At 42.4% G+C, this 23,639-nt stretch overlaps 3 protein-coding genes across 11 annotated transcripts; 1 reads left to right on the plus strand and 2 right to left on the minus strand.

Moving 5' to 3' along the window:
- The first annotated feature begins 1,967 nt into the window (after positions 1–1,967).
- LOC148343753 (spermatid perinuclear RNA-binding protein-like) lies at positions 1,968–14,154 on the plus strand. 6 transcript variants are annotated; one of them, XM_088288430.1, is made up of 18 exons: positions 2,605–3,548; positions 4,048–4,111; positions 5,214–5,288; positions 5,424–5,644; positions 5,728–5,893; positions 6,343–6,469; positions 6,695–6,777; positions 6,997–7,092; positions 7,176–7,287; positions 8,303–8,400; positions 8,801–8,894; positions 8,970–9,035; positions 9,541–9,749; positions 10,031–10,144; positions 11,220–11,354; positions 11,416–11,556; positions 12,598–12,730; positions 13,463–14,154. In XM_088288430.1, exons 3-18 carry the CDS (start codon positions 5,286–5,288, stop codon positions 13,549–13,551), a joined length of 1,887 nt encoding a protein of 628 aa, XP_088144556.1. In that variant the 5' UTR covers positions 2,605–3,548; positions 4,048–4,111; positions 5,214–5,285; the 3' UTR covers positions 13,552–14,154. The 6 variants fall into 6 exon arrangements, with proteins under 6 accessions (XP_088144542.1, XP_088144566.1, XP_088144556.1 ...); XM_088288438.1 differs by having other exon boundaries at positions 4,051–4,111; XM_088288416.1 differs by lacking the exons at positions 2,605–3,548; positions 4,048–4,111 and adding an exon at positions 1,968–2,178.
- Positions 14,155–14,189: 35 nt separating this feature from the next.
- Positions 14,190–19,566, minus strand: p2rx7 (purinergic receptor P2X, ligand-gated ion channel, 7). 4 transcript variants are annotated; one of them, XM_088288653.1, is made up of 13 exons: positions 19,364–19,544; positions 18,341–18,488; positions 17,661–17,732; positions 17,487–17,559; positions 17,316–17,412; positions 17,018–17,098; positions 16,799–16,934; positions 16,161–16,297; positions 16,008–16,098; positions 15,876–15,941; positions 15,408–15,512; positions 15,224–15,331; positions 14,190–15,048 (listed from the first exon to the last, which is right to left on the minus strand). In XM_088288653.1, the coding sequence occupies exons 1-13, from the start codon at positions 19,468–19,470 to the stop codon at positions 14,596–14,598; spliced, it is 1,674 nt and encodes a 557-aa protein (XP_088144779.1). In that variant the 5' UTR covers positions 19,471–19,544; the 3' UTR covers positions 14,190–14,595. The 4 variants fall into 4 exon arrangements, with proteins under 4 accessions (XP_088144779.1, XP_088144761.1, XP_088144768.1 ...); XM_088288635.1 differs by lacking the exon at positions 19,364–19,544 and adding an exon at positions 18,539–18,824 and having other exon boundaries at positions 18,341–18,445; XM_088288642.1 differs by lacking the exon at positions 19,364–19,544 and adding an exon at positions 18,535–18,820 and having other exon boundaries at positions 18,341–18,445.
- A 737-nt stretch (positions 19,567–20,303) lies between these two features.
- gstt1a (glutathione S-transferase theta 1a) lies at positions 20,304–23,248 on the minus strand. Its single transcript, XM_088289636.1, has 5 exons — positions 23,095–23,248; positions 22,915–23,002; positions 21,874–22,030; positions 21,611–21,787; positions 20,304–20,531 (listed from the first exon to the last, which is right to left on the minus strand). Exons 1-5 carry the CDS (start codon positions 23,198–23,200, stop codon positions 20,334–20,336), a joined length of 726 nt encoding a protein of 241 aa, XP_088145762.1. The 5' UTR covers positions 23,201–23,248; the 3' UTR covers positions 20,304–20,333.
- Positions 23,249–23,639: the final 391 nt, after the last annotated feature.

The following is a 23,639-nucleotide window of genomic DNA, read 5'->3' on the forward strand; positions in this document are numbered from 1 at the left end:
TTTAGGAAGTTAAAAAAATGCCAAGAAAATAAGATTTAGGCAAAATGCGTCCAGGGAAATTTTAGGGTGATTTTAGACAGCAATTGTCCACTGATATTTTAGAAAGCGATTCCAAGGCAGGATCTCTTCAGCAGGAAGTGTCCCTGATATTTGAGGGCAGGGAGTATTTCATAAGAGTTATTTTAAGATTCAAGCAACAAAGTGTCCACTAAAATTTTAGACAGGGAAAAAAAGTCAGTTGTGATTTTAGGTAGGAAGACAATTTAGCCAGAAAGTGTCAAATGACATTTTTGGTAGGAAGAAGTGTTAAGGAGCAAGTGACAAAACTGACAAAAATTTGGAATTTAGGGCTATGTTTGTCCACTGAGTTGTTGATGAGATGTTCTTTGGAGAATCAAAGTGTCTGCTTACAACTTGGAGCAGGTCCTGCTTATATTTCGGGAATGTCTGTCTGCCGGACTTCGATCATTGCCATCTGCAGGACGTGCGACACAATGTTGAGGACATTCCGGAGGAAGGCGAGGACATCTGCTGGAACAAACCTCAAACGTTTCCCTGAGCTTAGCTGTCGTTGACGCCATCTGTCCTCCGAGTTGCCAAGTCGCTAATTTATGATGTTTTGTTTCTTCTTGGGGGATGCTAACATGGAAGCTCATCCATTAAACATGAAGTGTTATTAAACCACTTAGTGGAATCCATATTCCATCCTCATCCTGGACAACACAAACTTCAAAATGATGAACCAAATATCATTTCATATCACAAAAGTCTGCTAACACTCATGCTAGCACGTGCAGCGTATGTAAAATGCTGTAGACTGCCTAACGGAAATTAGCACTTTTGTTCCCGTAATTTTATCAAACTATTATTACCAATGGAAAAAAAATGCCCAAATTGTGTAACTTGTTTGTCTTTAGAGGAACCCTTTCAGGACTTTTCAGGTGAATGGTCATCTCTGTAAAGCGCTTTGTTAAAGCTGCAAATGTTAAAAGATGTATTGTATACTGAATAGACTAGTTGCAGCGTGACGTAGTCACGAGACTGCGCGCGCATCGCGACGGCAGAAAGCTGCCTCCATCTGGCTATTCTATGTCTGTAATAACTGCGAAACAATGCCGTCCCCGTGTTGTGCCGTGGGTTGTCAGAACAGAAAGAATACACACAGAGAATTAACGTTTTATAGAATTCCTGTTGGTAAACACCTATAAGAAAAAACGGCAAAAGTCATGGCTACAAGCTTTACGACGGGAAAATTGGACTGAGGAGGATATCAAGTTAAGTTTTACTCTAAAAGACCAACATGATGTTCAATTAGTGAAAGAAACACCTTTGAGAAAATGGTAAATATATTGCACGAGTGAAGCAATTCATATCTAAGTGTGTTTATTATTTTATACGTGCAGTAGGCACTCATCCTGCATGTGTGAAACAGTCGCAAACAATTATTTAAAAAAAACATCCCCCTTACAAAATCCTTTATTTTAATTTTTACTGGAAAAGCATCACTGGTACATGATAATCCATACTTTGTTCTGTCAGTATTTACAAAAAAGTAAAGTCTGGAAAGGTAATAAATCAGTAAACATCAGGACTACAATCCCAGTCATTCTTGTGACCCGTGCTTCTAGTTTCATTTGATAAATGCTTCTTGTTTCATCAATGTTTAAAATACTCAGTAAATATTCAGTGAACCTGCTAACTTTAATAATCGACATTCTGTCCCGTATGTGTTTAAAATAATGTAAGTAATCGTAATACACACAAAGGACTTTATTAAGTGATTCAAATATACATTATTGCTTCACGCCGACTGTTCGGAAACACGTAAGCATTGTTGGAATATGTGCTAGCGAAGTTCTCTAATTGCAGTATTAGAGGCTATACTTTCAAACGTTTTCTTTACATGAACCACAGCAACAATAAAGAGGTGTCAGGTCTTCCAAATTCCAAGTAGTGGCCGTTGTGCGCATGCGCAGAGGTGTCCTCCTCTCCCTCCACCTCAACCAGCTCAGATGCTCAGCATGCCGCGGCCGGCAGGAGAAGCTCCCACCCGGGCCACTTCCACATCTGCCTTCGGTCGGTGAGGACGAACCGACACCGGAAGCGTAGCTAGTTCTCAAGTTAGCAAAGAGTGTGGATGTCTCTTCACGTGCCAGGTGCTCGTCGCGGCGGCTGAAGGTAAAAAAAGAAAAGGGAGAAAAAAAAGAAAAAACTTCGTTTACCTTTCGTTTTTTTTCAAGGTGACATGAGGCTAAAACATAGTTTTATGATTTCACTACTCTAAAAGAAATATATATCTGACATTGAGACTTAATGAAACGGTTTTGTCACCAAGCATGCACCTGCTTGGTGAAGTCCCGTAACCGGACCCCGATCCTGATCATATTTAAATAAATGCATTTTTAAGATTCAGAAACATCTCAAAAGCAATGTTTTTATTCAGCTTCTACGAAAAACATAATTCTGTCGTCTACTTATTTATTGTAATAATCTATGATATTGTTCCTGCTTTTTGATCACGTGCCCTCTACCATAGACCAATCAACACGCGCAAGTAAGGGGTGGTGTCATCATTTTTGAATGGTCACGTGATGGAATTGAAGATAGGATATTTGGCAAGAAAAGAGAACAGAGAAACAAGTTGGGACTGGTGTTAATGTTGTTGTTGTCAGTACTACTTCTGGTACTGGTACTCGTACTTGTTTTTTTAACGGTAATGGTGTTGGTGCTCATACCGTTGCATATACTGGTACTACTGTGTGTTATTGGTGTGTTGGTGTTGTTTGCTATCCTACGAGTGTTGGTGCCTGGTCCAAGTGTTAGAGGTGGCACTGGTATTTTACTGGTACTGGTGTATGTAGTGGTACTGTCACTGTATTGTTACTGGTTTTGTACTGGTACTGGTATTTGTACTTCTACATGTTTCGGTACTGGGTCCAAGTGTTGTAGCTGATACTTATGTTTGTACTAGTTGTGATGCTAGCATTGGTGCTGGTATTTTCTACGGTACTGTTGGTGGTGATGTGCTTGTGCTCACGTTTGTGCTGGTGCTGGTACAGTTGTTTATATTGGTATGAGTGTTGCCTGAATGTTTTTATCTATTATTACTTTAATACATGAATAATCTCATAAATGCGTGTTTGGAGTTAAATTATTTGGCGTTTTAGCATGAACATGGCCGTAAAAGTGACAAATGTGATTCTTTTTGGTATCTTCAGTCCAACAGCTGCATAAAGGCGTTTGAATATGTCAATACCTCGTGAATGATGACTACCTGCATAACATGGCTTTTTGTTTTGGTGTTACTTAGCGTTTAACAAGCTTGCGCTACTGAAGGCGCCGTCTGAGGTCATAGCAGGTGGGTTTTTTTTTATGTGTTCCTCTAGTTAGCATGGAGCGTTTAACGGCCTCTCGGGACCACCAGTATTCCTTTGATTCGGCATTGTTGTTTTAACTTTGCGGAGGGTCTACACTGCACCAGCTGGTGTTGTTTAGCAGGCCGCTGCGATGCTAGCAGTGATGCTGTATGCAATGGAAAAAGCTATCAGGTATTTGATAATAGTTGTTAATTCAGGATGGTGTTCTTTACCGATCAAACAGCCCTTTTGAACGAGCAATGATAATATCCAGTCTATGTACTTAAATCGACTTGAGTGTGTCAATTTTGAGCTATGCAAACAACTGTCAGGTTATGATGATAGTGGTCAAGTTAGTTCTTATCTTATATTCTGTCCTTATCATTAATTTTAGTGTGCAATGATTATGCCCCATGTACATACAATATACGTAAATATACAATAGGTATGTGTGTTTGTCGCTGTGTAGCTACGCTAACAGCAAGACTACCAGCTTTGCTAATATCTTTAATTGTCTACTTTCTATTCCAATCAGTTTGCCATTTTGAGACATTGAACGATTATGTCGATAATGCCGCACGCTCGTATGGTGTTGGATGTGTGATATTAGCCTAAAAGAAAGGCAAGGCAAGGCAGTTTTATTTATGTTGCACGTTTCATACACAAGGCAACTCAATGTGCTTCACATAAGCAGGTTATCGTGACAGGATGCACAAGAATCAACAAATCCACAGACGCTTTGAAACAGATCAAAGGTGCTTTTTTTTTTTTTTTAAATGTCCCAAGAAAGGACATTGGACATCAGCCATTTTGATTTCAAGTGATCATTCTTGGCTCACGATATTGATTCCGAGAGGTTCTGTTTGACTGTTACCAGACTGGAAGCACATGGACTTTTGGATGATTCTAAATTAGGAGGCAGACAGAGCATGATGGGAGACAACAGGGCTGTTTTTAAAACTCAACAAAACCTCGTCATTGTCGCTGTGAACAAACATCAGTCTTCCTTGTTGATGACTCAGCTGAACAAAGATGTGACGAAGGTGTGATCGATGTACCTGCGGAGCGATCTGAAAGGATCTGAGAAGAATTGGTTGTCATGCGAAATATGTGCGAGGAAAAGCCAATGAGTGGAGTTCACTTTATGACTTAAAACTTGCCACCGAACAGCAGCGCTATGACACTTTTATGGTTCATTTTATGACTTTAAAGTGCACTCTAGTGGTGTGAAATCAATCGTGTTTGATTATTACCATTAAATGTCACAAAGGAATTATGATTTTTAACATTAAGGGAGTTATAGAGTCATTTCCGGATGGCAGGAGCTCCATTAAGGACCACAAAACAAAATCTATTAACAGTGCAGTTAGGAATTCTTATATGTTATGCTCATGAAATTACTTAATTCCTGAGTGCTTCAGGTTATAGTTTGAAAAAAAAAATAATAATTCAGCCATTGGAGTCAGTTTCACTTCACAACATGAATTTTCTATAATTAGAAGGCCAACAAAAAAAGTCTCAACGTCACATGCTAAAGAAGACACGGGAAGTCAGCCATTTAGGCTCCAAGTAGCCACTTCCAACATCAATTCCAGGGGTCCTTTCTCTCCGTAAATGTGTTGAAAATACAAACCCCAAAGACAGCATGAAATTTGGTTGCCCTTTCTATCGCCTTTAGAACCACCAAAAAGTCTCAAGAAACCTTGCCGCAAAACGTTCAGGTAGTCTTCCATGACGGTTTGAGCCAGCCATTATAGGCTCCGTTTGTTTTTCTGATCAATGCTAATGACTTGTGTGTTCCTTATCATCGTGTCATTCACTTCTTCTTCTGCTGTTGTTACGCTGCCAAACAAACAGATTGCATGACCAAAGTGTGTGACGGTACCCTTGCACTCACCGAGACCCCCGAACACCACCTGCTGCCTGAACATGGTGAGCCTCTCACACACCACTCCGCCGGTCTTTTGAAAGATTTGCCCTGCTGACAAGTTTCACTGAGCAGCATGACATTTGATAGGCTCGCCAGTTGACTACCAAGCTAACGTAGCCGTCTAACTTTTTAATCAGCGATCGTTTGCCAGTGACGACCGTTATGTCATGGCCAAGCACGCCAGCATCTATCCGGCCCCCGAGGACCTGCAGGCAGTCCAGACGCTGGTGTCCACTGTAGAACCCGCCCTCCAGAAGGTATCCCATTGGCTGGACCGCCTCAACACCTCTCCCGGTAGCATCGCCATCGATGAGTCAGGTGACGGCCAGGTGGTCCACTATGCTGTTGACGGCACAAAGTGAGTCTCCGTAGCCTGTGAAATGGAATTGTAGAACTGGCGTTTATAGGAGGGTTGATGTGAGTTGACATTGTTATCCTCAGGCTGGATACGGCATCGATGCTGTGCAGCGTGACCCGAGTAGGCCTGCTGTCCAAAGGTTTACTGATCAAGGGCGACATGAATCTAGAGCTCGTGCTCATGTGCCAACGGAAGCCTACTCCGCTGCTGCTCTACACTATCTGCGCCGTCCTGCCCCCAAGGATGCAGGTAGCCCCGCAACCAGTTGGATGGAGTTTGCAAATGTTTGTTGCACAAAACTTTTTTTCAACTGGAGAAAATTTGAAAAAACAAATACTTGGAAAATAACCTTTTTTAGTTGTTTCTGGAAGTTTACGGGGGAAATAAATGCGAATAAATTGGTACAGTTAGTTGTTTCTGGAAGTTTACGGGGGAAATAAATGCGAATAAATTGGTACATGACTGGAGAGAAATTACGAGGAAAAGTTGTTAATTTAAGAGAATTTATTTGAACAAAGAACGTAATCTATCAAACAAAAGTAATAGTACATGAAAAAAAAATTCACCAAAAAAAAAAAAAATTTTCATGATGACACGTTCACTCTGCAAATACATGATAGCACTATTAACTCCATGTCAGTCTCCAATCACTTTCGACACAAAGTCGATATTAACGCGGATGACTGAATGAATCACAGGCACTGAGCGAAGACAAGTACGAGGTGGACTCGTGTGTGGACGAAGCGGCCATCCTGGTGTGTCGCACCAAATCTCCCCGAATTACGCTCAAGCTCACACTCACCTCCTTGGACATGAGGGTCCCAGGTACAATATTTTCTCCCTCCATTGTTGTTCAGCAAAAAGCAACGGCCACTCCTCTTGCCTCACCCATTCACTCTAATTAAGATATTATACAATTTACTCAATACGATAAGATACAGTACAATTCATTTCAATTACAATAGCGTTCATTCCCTTTAAAATGCTAATCAATTTTCACTCTAATTATGATTGTACGTATCAATTGAAATTTTTGTCTTTTAACTCCAGAGGCAGGACTTCACATGGACGTCCTGGACGAATGCAAGTGCCAAGCGGCTCTGGCTGAGCTACGACGCACCAAGTGGTTTCAGGTCAGCTTGAAAAGTGACCTCGTCCAAGGCGCTTCTCATCATGACTCACTCCAATTATGAGTCTTTGTACTTGTGACGCAATGTGATATCATTCACTCCAATCATGCATCTTATTCACTACAATTCCGACACAATTCACACCAATTTAAAAACTATTTGATTCATTCCAGTTGTGTTATGATGGCCAATGTGATGTGTATTTTTACGTGTAATTTGCAGGCCAGGGTGTCACATGTGAAGTGTTGCATGGTGGTTATGAGGGTCCTCCGAGACATGTGCAACACAATCACTGTGTGGCGGCCCCTCAAAGGATGGGTACTTGCAAATCAAATAAGTGCTATTTTTTAAATGATTGTTTCCAGATGTCAGCAGGCTCACTGATTTCTGCCTGTTTTCAGCCACTGGAGCTCATCTGCCAAAAGGCCATCACAACCTGCATTCGCCCTCTTGGGCCAGGAGAGGCACTGCGGCGTGTCATGGAGTGCATCGCCTCTGGAATCCTACTACCAGGTGACTTGTATTATATTTGGCTTCTCTCAATTTTTACTAGTGTTGCTCGATACTATTCGTTGGACCATGATATCGATTCCGATGTCTGTGCAGTATCGTCCGATGTCGATACTGTACAGATGCCACGCCATGTGGAAAAAAGAAATATATAAGAGCATTTTTTTCTTGCAATTGTAAAGAACTGTATACTCACTTGGATGTAAAATCATTTCAAGTTAAATCATCTCTTAACATAGTAAAAAAGTACTCGCCGATACCAGTGTTTTAAATGCCATATCAGTATCGATACCATTACTGGTATCATTACAACACATTTCTTTGCCTTGTGTCACTTCCTTGTGTCAGTATATACCTTTAGCCAATCTATACATTGAGTCGCTGTATTGCATCATCTGCAGGTATATGTATACCTTATTCATTAAAGTGACGATTTTGCAAGAATTATTTTTTGTTACGCTTTTTTGAAGTAACTTGAGCAGTAGTTGAACAAACTATTATCTGTGAGTTCTGATGTCAGAACTAGTAATCTGTCGATTTGTTGTGCATATGTAAAAATTAAACAATCAAACATATAATTGGTTTCACCGTCATATCGGCCCTCTGTGGAAAACCGTATCTATGTCGAACTATGATCTATGTCTTGTCAAGCAATACCTCATGTCAATCGACAGGATTTGGTGCCAAACTTCTCCTTTATGCTTAACTTAGCTTCAATTTATACAGTGTGTCAGTTTATGCCTTGGGCTACTAATTTTTACATTTCTCCCGTCCACATCCTTTGTCAAACTGTACCAGATGGTGAAGCTCCCCTATTAAAAGGAGAGTCTATTTTTGTTGGGTGTCTTCGCACAAAGCAGATGGAGCCATGAAGTGCCATCAAATCCGATGCACTGATCAAAAGATTTGAAGTGAAGGCAGGATGCTCTGCGACCGTCCGATGTTGTCTGTATTTCTTGTTCTAGAACATTCTTGCAGTATTAGATTATTATTATTTTTTTTAATTTTCTTTGTGCAGGCGGTCCAGGAATTCGGGACCCTTGCGAGCGTGAGCCGACCGATGCCTTGCGCGACCTCACCATCCAGCAAGCCGATGCCATTACGCACAGCGCACAGGTCAGGGCAATAGCTGCTGAAGCCACCATTTAATTCTTATAAAATTGCAACTTTTTGTCCTCAAAAAATGTTGACTTTATTATCGTATTGTGGTTGTATTTTATGGCCCTAATGGTATTTTGTGACCTTCCCACCGCCTTCTGTCGCTGTTGCTAGGTCATCATTTTTTACCGGAATCTACTGGAAGTTAACGTAAACACAGTTTGTGCTTTCTCCGTATAAACCAAAGTAATAATGTTGTCTAAACATAATTATGTGACAGGCTGCGCAAAAGTTGGTGCTCACCTCAGAGTGTGCATTAGCTGCTTGCTCCACATCAGACACTCATAAAACAACAAAGTGAGAACTTAACAATGTGTGTGTGCGTGTGTGTGCGCGCGTGTGTGTCTCTGTTTTCCAGCATGCCTTAAGACTCCTTGCCTTTGGACAGCTTTACAGGGTCTTAAACATGGATCTTCTCCCCACCAGTAATCCTCCATTGCGGCACTTAAAAAGTGTGTCTGTGCGTGCGCGACTGTGGAGTTGTGTATTTGTATAGGATGTGATGTTGTTGTATTTCCATGCTGCAGGCGGTAAGAAGAGGTCCCGAGACAACGCTGGGTTGGACGACAGTGACCATGTGAAGAGGATGAGAGGTGCGGCTGGATTTTCACCATCATCATCAGTCATCACCATCACAACACTAAACTTCTGCAGAACCTTTAAAGGAGAAGTCAACCCTTCCCAAATATTTTTGGATTAAGATGTTCTGTCCTTGACCACTCGAAACAAAGCATTCTGATAAATATTGTGTATGTGGAATATGTGTTAAGCTGCAAAATCCACCCGTTTTACTAGTACTTTCTGGAACTGAAAGTGCCTATGAAATTGCTTCACCCCATGCAGCATCTTCTTTCATCCCTGAGAAGTCACCGCAGAAGAAAAAGCTCATTATTCACATAAATACACATCTTGATGGTGCTAATTGTGGTCATCATTAAAAACATCCCTTACTGAGCGCTTTGCTGTAGGCGACTACTTCAAAGGAAGCCATAGAGATGCTTTCATTGCCAATTAAATGTCACACACACACAAACACACGCAGACCATCTATATTGATGTGGACCCACTCATAAACTTGTGTTCTGTGTGGCCCTTCAGTGCTGGACTGGCGCACGATGGACCCCAATCACCCCACCAACACCCTCATGTGCCTCCGCCAGATCCACCCGGGCCTCCAGTACCGCCTGGTGTCCCAGTCGGGCCCGATGCACGCGCCCGTCTTCACCATGTCAGTGGAGGTGCAAGGAAGCACTTACCGGGCCAGCGGGAGCTCCAAGAGGAATGCCAAGATTCAGCTGGCCCTCAAGGCGAGTCTCTCAATACCTTGCGATACAAGTTTAATTTGTTCCGTGACCGCACTTGTAACTCAAAACACTTATTTGACAAAGTATCTTGCCCCACTTGAATGAGTGAAAATGCCATTAATCTCTTTCATCCACTCTTCCCCAAAATTTAAGTTTCTCAAACTAGGACCTTTGCAACACAATGAATTTCAATATAAGTGAATTAATCTGACTTGATCATTTTAGTTCCAGCATCAACAAGGGCCTAAAACTCAAAATTGCTTGAACTATGTGCGTGTGTGCAGGCCTTACAGGCTCTTGGCTATGTGCTGAGCAACGACAAGCTGGGCGCTGACGACAAGTCAGATGGCACAAAGAACGACGCAATGTCCAACACTTCCCCCGCCGACTCGCCGGAGGTGACAAGCTCACACACCTTGAAATAGTGTTCAGGAAAAAATAAACTAGATTAGATCAGGAAATTTTTATATTTTGACATTAAAATAATGGGAAATGCCATAGACTGGCTAACAAACAGTCAAATATTTGAAGAAAACAGAGCAACACAGGTAGACAGAAAATGAATATTGGCATATGTTCTTTGAGAAAGAGCGACTAATGTTACTGTACCTTACTGAGGAACTGAGAATGGTAACAAGTACAGTGGAACCTCGGTTCTCGACCATAATCCGTTCCAGAACCCTGTTTGAAAAGCGATTTGTTCGAACACCGAATTAAATGCAATAGTTTTACGCACTACTTTTCTTTTTTCGCTAGTAGCAGCTTTGTTGCTTGCACTGACCTTCTTTGGAGGCATGATTAGGGGCTAAAACACTTCGCAGCACGTCCGCACGCGACAACAATTGGTCAATTGGCCGCTCAGCATCCCACCCTCGCGTACGCACTCACGCGTCGTCCCGGCGTTCGAACTCCGATGTTTGTTCGAACTGCGAAGCAAGAATTTCTCTTTTTTTTTGTTCGAACTCCGATTTGTTCGACCTCAGAGTCGTTCGAGAACCGAGGTTCTACTGTACAGCCTACCTGTATAGCTTTAATATACTGCCCCCCGGTGCCTTCTCTGATTAATACGTGCAACATTTAGTCATTAAGGGACTAAATTTGCTCGCAAAAGGATTGATGTATTAGGCAAAGACAATGTTAGGTTTTGCCTTGGACACATTTTTTTGCGAAGGAAAAGCCAAGACAGCTTTATTTACTCTATATAAACATACAGAAAAAGTAACATAATGTGCTTCACATAATTAAAAGTACATTTAAATGCATTTACAAACAAAGCAGTTACACAGATTAAAAACAAATAAAATAGTTTACTGAAATTACTGAAAGTACACTTAGTGAAATAGATTTTAAAAATGCCCTGTTAAACCACAAAAACAGATTTTTAACTTTATAGGGTGTATTTTGCCATTGAAATTATATTTGCTTCAAAAACATCAAATCACAATATTTGCATTTTTTTTTTTTGTTTTCCAGCGCAGAGCTCCTGGCCCAATGCTGACGGCAGGCGGTAAAAATCCAGTCATGGAGCTGAACGAGAAGCGCCGCGGCCTCAAGTATGAGCTGATCTCGGACAGCGGCGCCAGCAACCACAAACGCTTCATCATTCAGGTACCACTTGTGCACTCGCACACACCGCCGTCACACGACCATGTGATCACGTGACCCTCAGGTGGAGGTGGACAAGCGGGTGTTCCAGGGTGCAGGGCCCACTATGAAAGTGGCCAAAGCCAACGCCGCCTTGGCCGCCCTCAACCACCTCTTCACTGGAGCCGAGGCAGCCAGTGGGAAAAAGAAGAAAGCCAACCCGCTCGTGAGTCAAGCAACTGCCATGAGAGTCCATCATGCATAATGACACACTAAATTACATAATCTAACTTTAAAAATGGATCATTTTTACTGCCTTTTATCAGGGACTGGGCTACTTTAATTTATGGGCAAATGCTCTTATGTTTCATACTTTCTTCCTTTGTAAACATCTCATTTTTTGCACAGTTTAACTGTTGTTCTGCAAAGGTGACAATAAAGATTGAGTTGATTTGGATTTGACATGATGCCATGATTTGCCACTGTACTCCACGATACGGCATAATCCAACAGGCCAGTTGCAGCATGATACTCCAATGACATGTCATAACGAGAATAGAATCTATATCCTTAATACTTATCAACAAACGTTCATGTGTGGTGAAGGTGTCATTTCTGGCCTCGCCACCCTATTATATCCATGACTTTGGGTGTGTGTGGCTTTTTAAAAGGCAGGATCTGCCCTGATGAGCGATGTGAGCAAATGAGTGTCGATTTTGCAGCTGGTTGTTAACAGGCTAACCGTTGGCCAGTTTGCATGTTGCATCTCTTATCAGGACCTAGCACGATGTTGCTTGCTTCAGACTTTGAGGCCCACTTCTTTATCAGGACTCATCACGATGTTGTTTACTTCATCCTCACTTCTGAAGAAGTGCCACCGCCCTGCCAATTGCAGGCACCTCTCTGCAGTAGAGATGTCCTCCTGTACCTCCACTCTGACTGTAAACACTCAAGCATAGTCCACTGCACTAATTTTCAACATATGTGCACCATGTATTGAAATAAAGTTGCATCATGGCAAATGTATAATAACCTCCAAATATTATTCTAACACAAACTATGTACATTGTCTTTTACACACTAGTTTCCTCTTGGCTTGCCACCATCACCAACTTATTTTTACAGAGTGGACCATGCGGCTGCAGTAGCAATATGTTTTAAGGAAAAGGATTTTGCTTAAATTATTCGATGAATTGTTTCAAGCCACCATGACACACAATGTTGCGCCATGACGCTCCAAGACAAGCCATGATATTGTGTGCTGCAGCCAGCGCGAGCCATGTCCTCCGTGAAGTCGCTGCCGGCGTTCACCAGTCGGCCCCTCCGAATGGCCGTCATCCCCGGACTGCCCTTCCTCAGCATGCCACCGCCAATGCCGCTGCATGGATATGTCCCCTCAGGTGGGCCTGCTCATGCTTCATATTATTACAATCCAGCAAAATTGTGAGTCGTGTCATTGAAGCAGAACGAGCCAAAAAATAAAATAGCTGTTTCAAATCAAAATGGCAGACTTCCTGTGCTAAATGGATGTTCCCTCTTGAGACTTTTTTTAATGCATCTACTACTCATGTAAACTTGGCAGCCAAATTACATGCTATGACGTCACTTTGTCTATTGGGGGGGTGATTTTTTTTTTTAACTCACTTGGAGTGCAGTGTTAGGACCTCTGAAAATGAAATTACTTTAAACCACACTTGTCTTTTAGGGTATGGCTTCTTAAGACATTTTATTCATTTATTTTTGGGTGGGTCTACTCATGATAAACATGCCTACCTAATTTCATGTTTCAATATGACACTGGCCTTGGCAGTAGAATTTTCCCCACGATGCGCTCCATTCTAATCATTCTCCCACAGGTGTTTCATTCAGCACCACCCTCCCAACCAACGGTACATTGATGCACACTCACTTTTCCAGTTGTCTATATCCATAGTTTTGTGTTCCTCCTCTTCAAGGCGTTTGATTAATTGCAGCAAATCATATTTATATCTTAGCCTGACTCCTGCATTTTTATTGTTGCCATCCTGTTTTGAAAAAGATAAAGATTTTGTCCAGCATGATTCTTACTACACCGCTCATTCAGGATGGGTCGCCATTGTAACAGCAGCGTCACACGCATTGTGTCCCCGCAGGTGGCGTGTATGTGAATGGCGCCTACTACCCGCCACAGAGGTTGTCCGCACCGGTCCTCATCCACTTGGACCCTCAGAATCTTTTCTGACAGTTTCTGCCTCTCCGTGACATCATGGCAACAGCAAACGCAATTTCGAAAACTTTGTGGTAGTTTTTTTGATTGACTTAGGCCTAAGAGACAAAGCAATATCGTCCGTCCCTCCGTCTAAATATATTCCCTTATCGTAGGATCTGTATCAAAGGATGTGATGTGAATGTACATGTAAAAAGTCACAACTCAATGCTACATTGATTGTTGAATCCTGATGTGGTACGCAATTCAGTCATTGGCTACGTTTTCATGGACAAAACTTCATTCTCAAAACAAATCTGTGAGTTCCGATTAAAATTAGGATCGTATGCACCGGTTTCATGGACACTAAAAATATTCATGTTGATGCATCTCACATTTGATCGGAACAAACTGTTATGACATGGGCAGATTGACCAAATATATTGGAAATTCTTGAAGCAGCCGTAGTGACTTCCTATCAACAAAACATCGCTCTGTCTACTTGTACTTTAAACATTAGCGTTATTTCGTGTATTTTTCTCATTTGCGGTGTTACGACGAGTTAATTCTGCCTAATGGAGCTGCAAATGTACCAGGTCTTTCGCTCAATCTGCTTCGATTAGCTTTCGGGAATTAAAAAAAAAACAAAAAAAAAAAACACTGACAACATGACATGCGCGATAAAGACAGGTTTATTCTGGCATTTCAGAATAAGTGTTAATGCATGCCAATCAGATTGACATTTGACAAATCACCCCTCTCATTCGGAACAAACTCTTAATCAGGTCAGAATATTCCAAATGCGATGTGTACATGGAGCATTTTAAATCTGATCAGGATTTTTATCCGAATAAATGTGTCCATGTAAACGTAGCCAGTGCTGTGTACTTACGTGATACGCACTGCAGTCACTGAGAGATTTGTATGCATAACTGCTCGCTAATCATTTTTGCTTTGAACAAATGTGTCAAGACAATCAATTACAAGTCAACACTTGGACAATATCGCATTTTTGTTTTTTTATGTGAGCTTTGTTCAATTGATACTTCTAAAGCACCATAGATGGAATGTCTTCCTCAGTCACATCTCTGCTTGGTTTGCCAGCACAAATCCGCCGTACCGTCCATTGGGACTGGGAAACGCCTCCCTGATCCTCATCACGCAGCAGCGCGGGATTGCGGGGTGGCTGTCGGCCGGCGGGACGCCCAACCTCCAGACCACGTATTGGCGGTAGGCGCAGCGGCGTAGTGCGGCGGCGCTCGGCGGCGCCTGAGTGAGGGGTTCCCGGTAGAGGAGCAGCGCCTCCAGCAGGGTGCGCTGAAGTGAGAGCTTGTCGAAAAGCGCAGACATGGCCACGCAGGCGCCCTCACTGCTGCGCCGGCAGCACAGCTCCTCCTGTGGGAGGGGGGAGGCGCTGCAGCCGCCGCACTTACACCAGCTTGGAGGATTGGAGTGGGGTTTGGGGAAGGTGGCAGGGAAGGACTGAGGGTCAGTTAGGATGCAGAGCATGGCCGTCTTGTGACCTATGTCCTCCTGGTGGGACAAAGAGAACTTTTTTGGGGGCAAACGCGTGGAAACAACATTGACATGGGGTGATGCTAACCATTCGATAGCTGCTCCAAATCTCTCAGGTTACGAGTGAACATGCGTGTAACAGGTGTTGTAAGAATGTGTGTGACATGATAAATGAATAGAATTTTAATTTTACCCGTCTTGCTTGAATACGAATAGTCTTGACATCCTGTAATCGTTTCTTATGAGACATTTTCACCAGACGTATGTCGTCCTCATCCACGTACGACACGCACAGGATGCACTGAAACGCACCAGAATTCACAAAGTGGCAAACACGCTGCTTTAAATATGGGATATGCGACATAAGCATGTCAAACCTCCTTTTTGTCTGGGATGGACTCCACTTTCCTTTCAGAGTAGTTCTGTCCCTCTTCGGCCGCATAGCAGCTTGTTCCGATTAGCCAGTCAAGCAGAACTGTCGTCTGCAAGCGCAGGCGATATCGAACTATAAAGCATGCTTTATTTGTTTACATGTCAGACAAGGCGTTAATTAATTTAATTTAAACTTATTTTGATGCAGCCTAATAACACTGATGGCAAGTGATATCGCAAGTATATTGATACTCAGTGTGACACTGATACCAAGGATAAACGTGTTGATACATTCAAATTCAAGCCTGAACGCACGGATGCAATTGTGAACATTTCGATAAAGTAATACGGTGGGTGAAGAAGTTGATGCCAAGCGATACCAAGTTTGAACTGTTCGTTAAACATTTATACCAAGTGATATTGGGGTGCGATCATGTCAGTAGTGAGTGATACTTTGTGTGATGCGATCTTACCAGAGCATAGTAGGACACTGTTGAGCCAATGTAAATGATGAGCTGAATGAAGCTGAACTTTCCTGCCTGGAAGAAAAAAAAATGTAAAAGTAGGCTATAAACAAGAAAGAAAGTATTAATAATAACTGTGACCTGTCCAAAGACCATGACGTCAAAGCGGATGCCATAAGCTTTGTAAAGTGTCCTCTCCTCCACACCATCCAGCGTCTTGTACTTCGCAAACCTGAAATTAATTTGACAAATATGAATAATAATGTTCAGAACTATTTGACCCATGAATGGTACCTGAAGTTGAATCCAGGGTAGAGTGTTTTGTTGCTTTCTTTCTGGTCCAGACGTCTGAAGGAGTAGGCGGGCAGGCAGCGTCTAGTCAGATGATCCAAGTTGCAGTCCCACTTGATCTGGATGCCTATCACGCCGCCCTGTGGACGCCCGTGCGCAGATCAGTTTGGCGACACTTGTTGGTACCAAGTGACTTCTTTTGACTATTGATGACGCCAGCTGCAAACAGGTTGATATACTAAGTGTGAACATGTTGATGCCAAGTGTGAATAGATACCAGCAATGGTGATGCTATGAACTAGGTGTGGACATTGTGATACCTGGTGTAAACATGTTGATACCAGCTGTGATAACGTAAGCATCTGACCTGACAATACCAAATGATACCAGGATCACATTGTTTACACCAGTTAATGCCTGAAGTGACAATGTGATGGTACCAAATGATCACAGGTCACATCGATACAGGGACAGAAAATAACGATACCAGATATGCCATGTTGATACCAAGTGTCACTCATCAAGAACAGGAATGCAACCATCTCCATACCTGATGATAATGCTGTGCAACAAAGTGCATAAATGGTGCTATTCAATGTGACAAAGTCAATATAGAATGATACCAGTAGTGCTTTACGTACCTCCACCGCCATTGTCGAGAAGTTCTCCCCAGCCCGGTTGACGATGTCTCCGAGCATGAAGATCGGACACAAAGAGTCATTAGCACGTTGACATTTGCGCAGGTAGGACTCGTTCATCTCGGGTAAGATGTTCCTCCTGGCAGTCAGACCACAACATACGTGACACCAACAGATAGCATCTCTGTTTGATGGGGAAAAAAGTACACGTTAAACTTTCACCTGATGAAGTTAAAGGCAGGAAAACGGATGTTGTTCTTGATCAGCACTGTGAACTTCTCAGCAGATGCCAGCAGAGCAGGCCTATGCGTGTACACATACACCCACTCATTAGCATGATACATAGCATTTCGCATTGTAGGCTATTCATTACCAATTCCTATTAACATGCTAGCCCACTATGTCCGTTTAGCATGCTAGCTCATATATTCAGCTAGCTAGCATACCTATAGTGCGGTGCATTTGTCATTTTAGGATTCAACATAGCTGAAGAAAGGAAGGCAAAGCTGGCCACATGTACCTCGGTGGTTTGTTTTTGGCTTCGACAGGACACCAGGCCACTATCTCACATGTTCTGGACAAAGCGTCGAAGTTGATGCACGAGCCCGTCTGTATTCCTACGGGAGGTTGCAAGGTGAGCGTTTAATGACATCAACTTTTGACGTCAAATGATCGAGTAAAGGCAAATTACCGTGGCTGTGCTGGTCCCAGGCACCCTGCTCGCAGTCGTTGTGATCTCGACAATGACGGCCACTAGAGGGAGGCTGAGAAACAAATTGCCAGCTTTGTTATCATGACAATGACGTTAAGGTAAGTCGCCAAGACGATGCGTCATTACGATACAGTACAATTTTTGACGGGGTACCTCAGGGCATCGTCCTTGCTTCTGGTTCTTGGTCACAATGACGTTGGTGAGCACAAAGAAAGAGTTCTTGTCCTGAGAGGACAACAAATTGTCTGTGTCTGTGGTTGCCTTGGTGACAACAAAAGGTGGAAAACAATGAAGTCTGTGTCTGGAAAGGTTGGAGGCGCACAAGAATTTGTTTGAAAAGTCAGTCCCCGAAATCAGTTTGACTTAGTAACATGGAGGCACATCTATCTTGAGTAGTCCCACAAAAAGACAAGTGTCAAGAAGCCATGCCCAAAAAAATACACTCACAATCACAACTAGGGTCAATTTAGAGTGTTAAATTAAACTATCAATCATTTAGCAACATAATTTGTTGCAATATCTATCATGAGTAGAAGCACAAAAATAGTCTTAAGAAGCCATGTCCAAAAAGACACAGGAAGTCAACCATTTTGATTTGAAGTGACTATTTTAGGAGCAATTTCCAGGGTTATTTGCTGCCTTGAATTCCTCTTTAAAATGGAACCAAAAAAAAAAAAAAAACGCTTTACAAACCGATGACTAAAAAGACACAAAAAGTCTGTCATTTTGGTTTCAATTGCTCATTCAAGTCCAAACAAAGACAGCCAATTCTGAATAAAGTCAGAGTGGAAAATAGTCAACAACAACCTTGACAAGTTTTGTGGAGGTCTGACCTGCGAGGAGCCGGTATAGTCAGCTTCGTCCCAGACGACAGGCCCTTCGCCGGGCAGCTGCATGTGGGCCACACCCTTCACCTTGACAGTCACGGAGCTGACCACCTGATCAAATTGTTGATACTTTCTGTTCCACAACATCAACAGGCTAACAAAAAATAAATAAATCAACAACACTTGTGTAAGTATATTACCCACAATGGTGCATGCTCGCATCCATCTGTCCATTTAGCATGCCAGCATACTGTTGTTTATTTAGCATGATACCCCACACATTTTGCCTATTTGGCATTGTAGCCTCCTTAGTCCTTCAAGCATGCCAGCCTGCACCTTTCGTCTATTCACCACACTAGCATCAAGATGTCCCCCGAACACATAGGTGTCAAACTGCAGTCCTGGAGGATCGCTTCCCTGCATGCTTTCACTCTGCTCACACCTGATTCAAATGATGAGATCATCAGCAAGCTCTGAAGAAGCCTAATAAGTATCCTGCTCATTTGAATCAGGTGTGTTACAAAACATGCAGGAAGGCAGTCCTCCAGGACTCCGGAGTTTGTCACCTGTGCCCTAACATAACCTGTATCTCCATTTAGCATGCAACACATCACAAGATTACGTTTAGCATGATGGTGGCCTACACAATCATGTCCATTTAGCACAACTATCATGCAATCACCATAGCATCTAATTTAGTGTGCCTCACTGTCACACAAAAAAATAACTTTCATACATATATACATACATATATATATTTATAAACTGGCCTTTATGTAGCATACAAACTGAAAAATAAGTCAATTGTGACACGTTAATTATCCACTTTATGAAGTCATAAAGCTAGCCTAAGTTGCACGTTCATTACTTTATGTATTTTTAAAATCCTACTTCAATGGTTTTGGTGCCAACTAAACAGTCCATTTTTCAAGGCATAGTTTAAAAAAAAAAAGTTGGTATCAAATATGACAAAATAATATGGATGATGGCATAAAAATCAGAACGCTGAAAAGAAGATGCAAACGTCACCATATGAAAAGCAGCACGGTTGCATTCAGGGTCCACTTGAGCGATCCCAGCCGGACGCTGTGGATGCGGACCAGCTTGGTGGTCTCGTAGCTGCACAGCGAGACCATCTTGCAGCTCACGACGAAATGTCTTCGACCAGAACCGGAATTAGGCGAACGCCAGCTTTTTTTTTCCCGCTCTGCGGTGTTGTGGCGTGAGTCAGGTCACGTGGCCTCATTTGATCGACAACAACAACTGCAGCTGTGAAAAGTTGGTAAATATTTTTTTAAATGTGTGTTTTTTTTTTGTACAAGTCGTAATTGTGATTTTTAGTTCATTTTAATTATTTTGAAATGTTTAATCTTTGCAATTCGGACCAAAAGACAAGTAAAGTCAGAAAGGAAGAAATGAAGTGGCCAGTAAAGAAATAGTGGCATCTAGAGATCTTGGGATATAATTACACCAGCCAGCGTTGTCGTCTCCTCTATTTTAAAACTAATTAAAAACAAATATATATACATGTACGTACTGCATATACATACTGCATGTGTATGATGGATTTTTCATTAAAAAAAAACGTCAAATATTTATTTAAAAGAGGTTTTCAATATGACAATAAGATTAAAAAAAGATTATCAGTGAGGTGCACCTATTATTTTAGATTTATTTCTTATTTTGTTAGCCTAATAGAGTAATTACCTAATTTTTTAATGCTATTGGAAAACAAGAAAAATCATTTTACCCAGATGAGTCCAGTTTGCATGACCTGGATGAGAATCTACACTGAGAAAAAAAAAGAACACTATTTTTACTTTTTATTGATTTTATCAGGGTATGTAAAAAAAATAAAATACTTCGGCAATTATGCTATCAGGCTAAGGATTTTTTTCTGTTCCATGTTGATGTTTTGTATACAGCCAAAATTGCGGCATTCATGTGACCGTATGAGTCTTTCAAAAAATAGGGTTTGTTATGATGTTTTTATTGGTATTCACGCAAACACTTTCTTGAATTTGTCCTTGAAGATTTGGGGCATTCCTTCACGCAGCGACTCTGACAAGCCACCGCTTGTCATGATGGCAGCGTTGGCCTCATCGAAGAGTGACACGCCGATCTCCTTCTTTACGCGCTCGTGCCACGCAGACAGCTTGGGACGCCCTAAGAATACGTCTACGCCGCTGCTCACCGGCTAAAAACAATAATACACAAATCATCATCACACATTTACAAAATAATAATAATGCAACAACAAACAAAGAACCCGGAGAAGCAAAATCTGTTTTCACTGGAAACCTTGTTGGCTATTTATATAGCTAGGTAGCCACGTAATTGCTCAAGTTTGTTATTAAGTAGGTTAGTCAGCCAATTAACTAGTTACATATTTAGGTAGTGAGCTTGTCCATTACTTAAATTAATTAGCAAGCCAGTTAATTAGCTGGTTGGCCATCTAGTTGTATTAATTTAGTGAGTGTGCTACTAAGTCCATTAATTATGTCACCTAGCTAACAGTGACAAATACACTCAGGTAGTTAGTTAGCAAGTCAGTTGGTCCATTAAGTCATGTAGTTATTCGGGAATTTAATCACTTGGCATGCTAATGAGACAGTTAGCAAGTCAGACAGGCGGTCTGTCTGCTTGTCAGTTGCTAAGATAATTAGCGTGTTTCAGTTAGTTTATAACCTTGATAAATGAGACAGTTATCTAGTGAGTCAGCTAGTTAGTTTACTAAGTAGCTATTTGGCTAGATAGCTAGTTGTTGGATCATAAGGTATAATCTGTTGGCTAGTATGCAAACTGGTTAACTAGTTAAGTAATGACAGGCAGTAAATCGAGTTACGCAGTACTTGTCCTAAGCCGTTTCGACTTTCCGACGCCCGAGTTTCGTCCCCTGTTTTGTCTCCAGCCCCATAGTGTGTGTGACAAGAAAGTGGGGTCTTCTAGCAATGGTGGTCCAACCAAAAAGAAAATCATGACGATGGAAACGAAGGTGGATACCATCAAAAGGTCGGCGAAAGGCGAGACGCTCATTTGTTAGTTTATTTAGTTGGTTCACTAGTTTGCGAGCTGCTTAGTTTACTAGCAAGCTAATTGCATAGCTAGTTAGTTGGTTAGTTGAAGGTTTTTTGTTTTTTGTTTTTTTTCAAAGTGTCAGCCTGCTTCCACTGGGTGCCAAGTGGGGGCAGGCCCACCGCATCCAGCATGAATCTGTCATGACAAAGGCTTGCTGCATGTGTCAGTTGTTCTGTACTGTGGCTCTGGCTCTGTCACCTGCATGATCTCAGCCACGGCCACCAGGTCAGCCAGGGAGATGGAGGCACCACACAGGAACAACTTTTCACCCAGAAAATGCTTCTCCAGCACGTCTACAGTCTGTCTCAGTTCCTCCACGGCCGACGACATCTTGTCCTCGGGCACCTCCTGGCCCATCACCAGCGGGTACATTTTCTGAAAAACAAAATAGTGGCTCACAGAAGTACAAATGAAGTGGAGGTAGTAAGAGGAGTGTTAATTGGGTAGTGGCGGTGGCCTACCTTGAGCAGGAAGACCTTCGACCCGTGGGCTCGCAGGTTCATCTGCTGCCAAGACAGATACTCATTGACTTGCGCCCGCTGCCGCAGGTCAGCCGGGTACCAGTGATCAGGAAGGCAGGACGCATGCTTCTCAGCCAGGTACTGAAGGATGGCCACGCTGGAAAAAGCAACATTAGCCACTGGGACGCTACTTCCTGAGCGTCCAATCAGGACGCAGGGGACTGTCTGATGGGACACGTGTATTTTTTTTGAGAAGCAGGGTCTGTCGAGGGCATGACATCTTGTTGTATGTTGCATAATGTATGTGTATACACACAAAACTCTAGTCTTCAGTACCCCCTAAAGCCTGTAGAAGCCAAAGATTCAATCAAGCGTGAATGCTTCAGGCCTCCAAATGTTCATTTCGAGGTGAGATAAGACATTGTTTTCTGTTTTCGTAAAGGTTTTGCAGTATTCTGACCTTTTGTTCTAGTGTACTTTGAAGCGTGAGCAGTTGAAAGAGGTCAGTGGCTTCAGTATGCCATCCGGACACAACTAAACAGAATTTATATCAGACTTAAATCAAGAGAATGAATGCAATGCCAGCCTATTAAACGTAGATGTAACTTAGCGTCACCCCTTCCACGCAGAAAACAGACAAAAATTGCCAAATTTAAGCAGTACAGACCATCTGGCATTTATCCACCTTTGCCTTTCAAACAGAAAAAAACGATAATTGTCCGACAGTGAAAATGTCTTCAATTGGGAGAAGTGTCTTGTGTTAAACTTCACCGCCCCCTTCTGTCTAACTGCTATCACCTTTGACACAATCACTACCATGCCCCTTCCACTACTCTCTTTCACACAGCCTACTACCTTTGAATCTTTGTTCCCGCATTTTCCTTTCACACAACTTTAAAAGGGTCTGATGACGGTTATTAAACTTAACACTCCATTCTGGTTTTCCGCTATTCCCTTTCACGCAGTCTTTGAATCTTTTGCCCTCCCATTATGTCCCAGTACCTTTCAAACAGAAAACGTTCTTCCAAAGCTTGTTTTTACCTCTCCGTCAGGACAAAGTCGTCGTCCTTCATGGCCGGAACTTTCCGAATTGGGCTGATCTTCCCAAACTCTTCGCCATACTGCTCCCCTTTCACGCACACACACAAATGGATGTTTACACATTAATAGATGCTTACTTTGCGTCAACATGAGTGTGTGTGTGTGTGTGTGGATGTGTACCTTTGGCCAGGTCCACCAGCTTGAAGTCAAAGGGAATCGCGTTCACCTTGGCAAACATGAACACGGAGCGGCAGGGCTGCGAGCGAAGATCCAGATACAACTCCATCTTGACTGACTGACGGCACAGGCGTTGCCGGCGCTGCGTTTTTGTGGCGCTAGGTAGGCACGCCCCCTTTCAAGCCCCCCTGTTCTGTCCCTCCTTTCTAGAGGCGGAATCAGGGGAAAGGTTCAATCAGGGTGAAGTCTGCAAGTCACGCAACGAACATGGGAAATGCATATTTAAGTGATGACATTAGGTCACATGACATGTTTATAAATGTAATTCTTACTATGTACAGTATGTAAGTCATGCAATGTGATGCACGTTAGTCACGAGACATAATTTAGTAATTCACCGTACCGTATGTGTGTCAAGTAATGCTGTCAAATCGTGAATGTGACATGTAACGCAACGTGTCGAGGTGATGCACATTGGAAGTCATGCAACATTGGTCATGTGACATACATAAGTCACGTTATGTACATTTGGATAAAATTGTTTGTCG

Source organism: Idiotropiscis lumnitzeri, chromosome 1 (assembly GCF_059441095.1).
Source record: "Idiotropiscis lumnitzeri isolate Australia: NSW breed Sydney's pygmy pipehorse chromosome 1, RoL_Ilum_1.0, whole genome shotgun sequence".
NCBI classification, from domain to species: domain Eukaryota; kingdom Metazoa; phylum Chordata; class Actinopteri; order Syngnathiformes; family Syngnathidae; genus Idiotropiscis; species Idiotropiscis lumnitzeri.

Excerpts from the sequence above, each read along its gene's own strand:
- LOC148343753 (XM_088288416.1), top strand. Across the intron at positions 6,778-6,996 it reads GACGCACCAAGTGGTTTCAG|GCCAGGGTGTCACATGTGAA; the intron begins GTCAGCTTGAAA and ends TGTAATTTGCAG. Across the intron at positions 9,036-9,540 it reads CCATGTGAAGAGGATGAGAG|TGCTGGACTGGCGCACGATG; the intron begins GTGCGGCTGGAT and ends GTGGCCCTTCAG.
- p2rx7 (XM_088288653.1), bottom strand. The coding sequence starts at position 19,470 with ATGGTCTCGCTGTGCAGCTACGAGACCACCAAGCTGGTCCGCATCCAC. Across the intron at positions 17,733-18,340 it reads ACTATACCGGCTCCTCGCAG|GACAAGAACTCTTTCTTTGT; the intron begins GTCAGACCTCCA and ends TTGTCCTCTCAG. Across the intron at positions 17,413-17,486 it reads CTGGGACCAGCACAGCCACG|GAATACAGACGGGCTCGTGC; the intron begins GTAATTTGCCTT and ends AACCTCCCGTAG.
- gstt1a (XM_088289636.1), bottom strand. The coding sequence starts at position 23,200 with ATGGAGTTGTATCTGGATCTTCGCTCGCAGCCCTGCCGCTCCGTGTTC. Across the intron at positions 23,003-23,094 it reads GCTGGTGGACCTGGCCAAAG|GGGAGCAGTATGGCGAAGAG; the intron begins GTACACATCCAC and ends TGTGCGTGAAAG. Across the intron at positions 21,788-21,873 it reads CGAAGGTCTTCCTGCTCAAG|AAAATGTACCCGCTGGTGAT; the intron begins GTAGGCCACCGC and ends TTTGTTTTTCAG.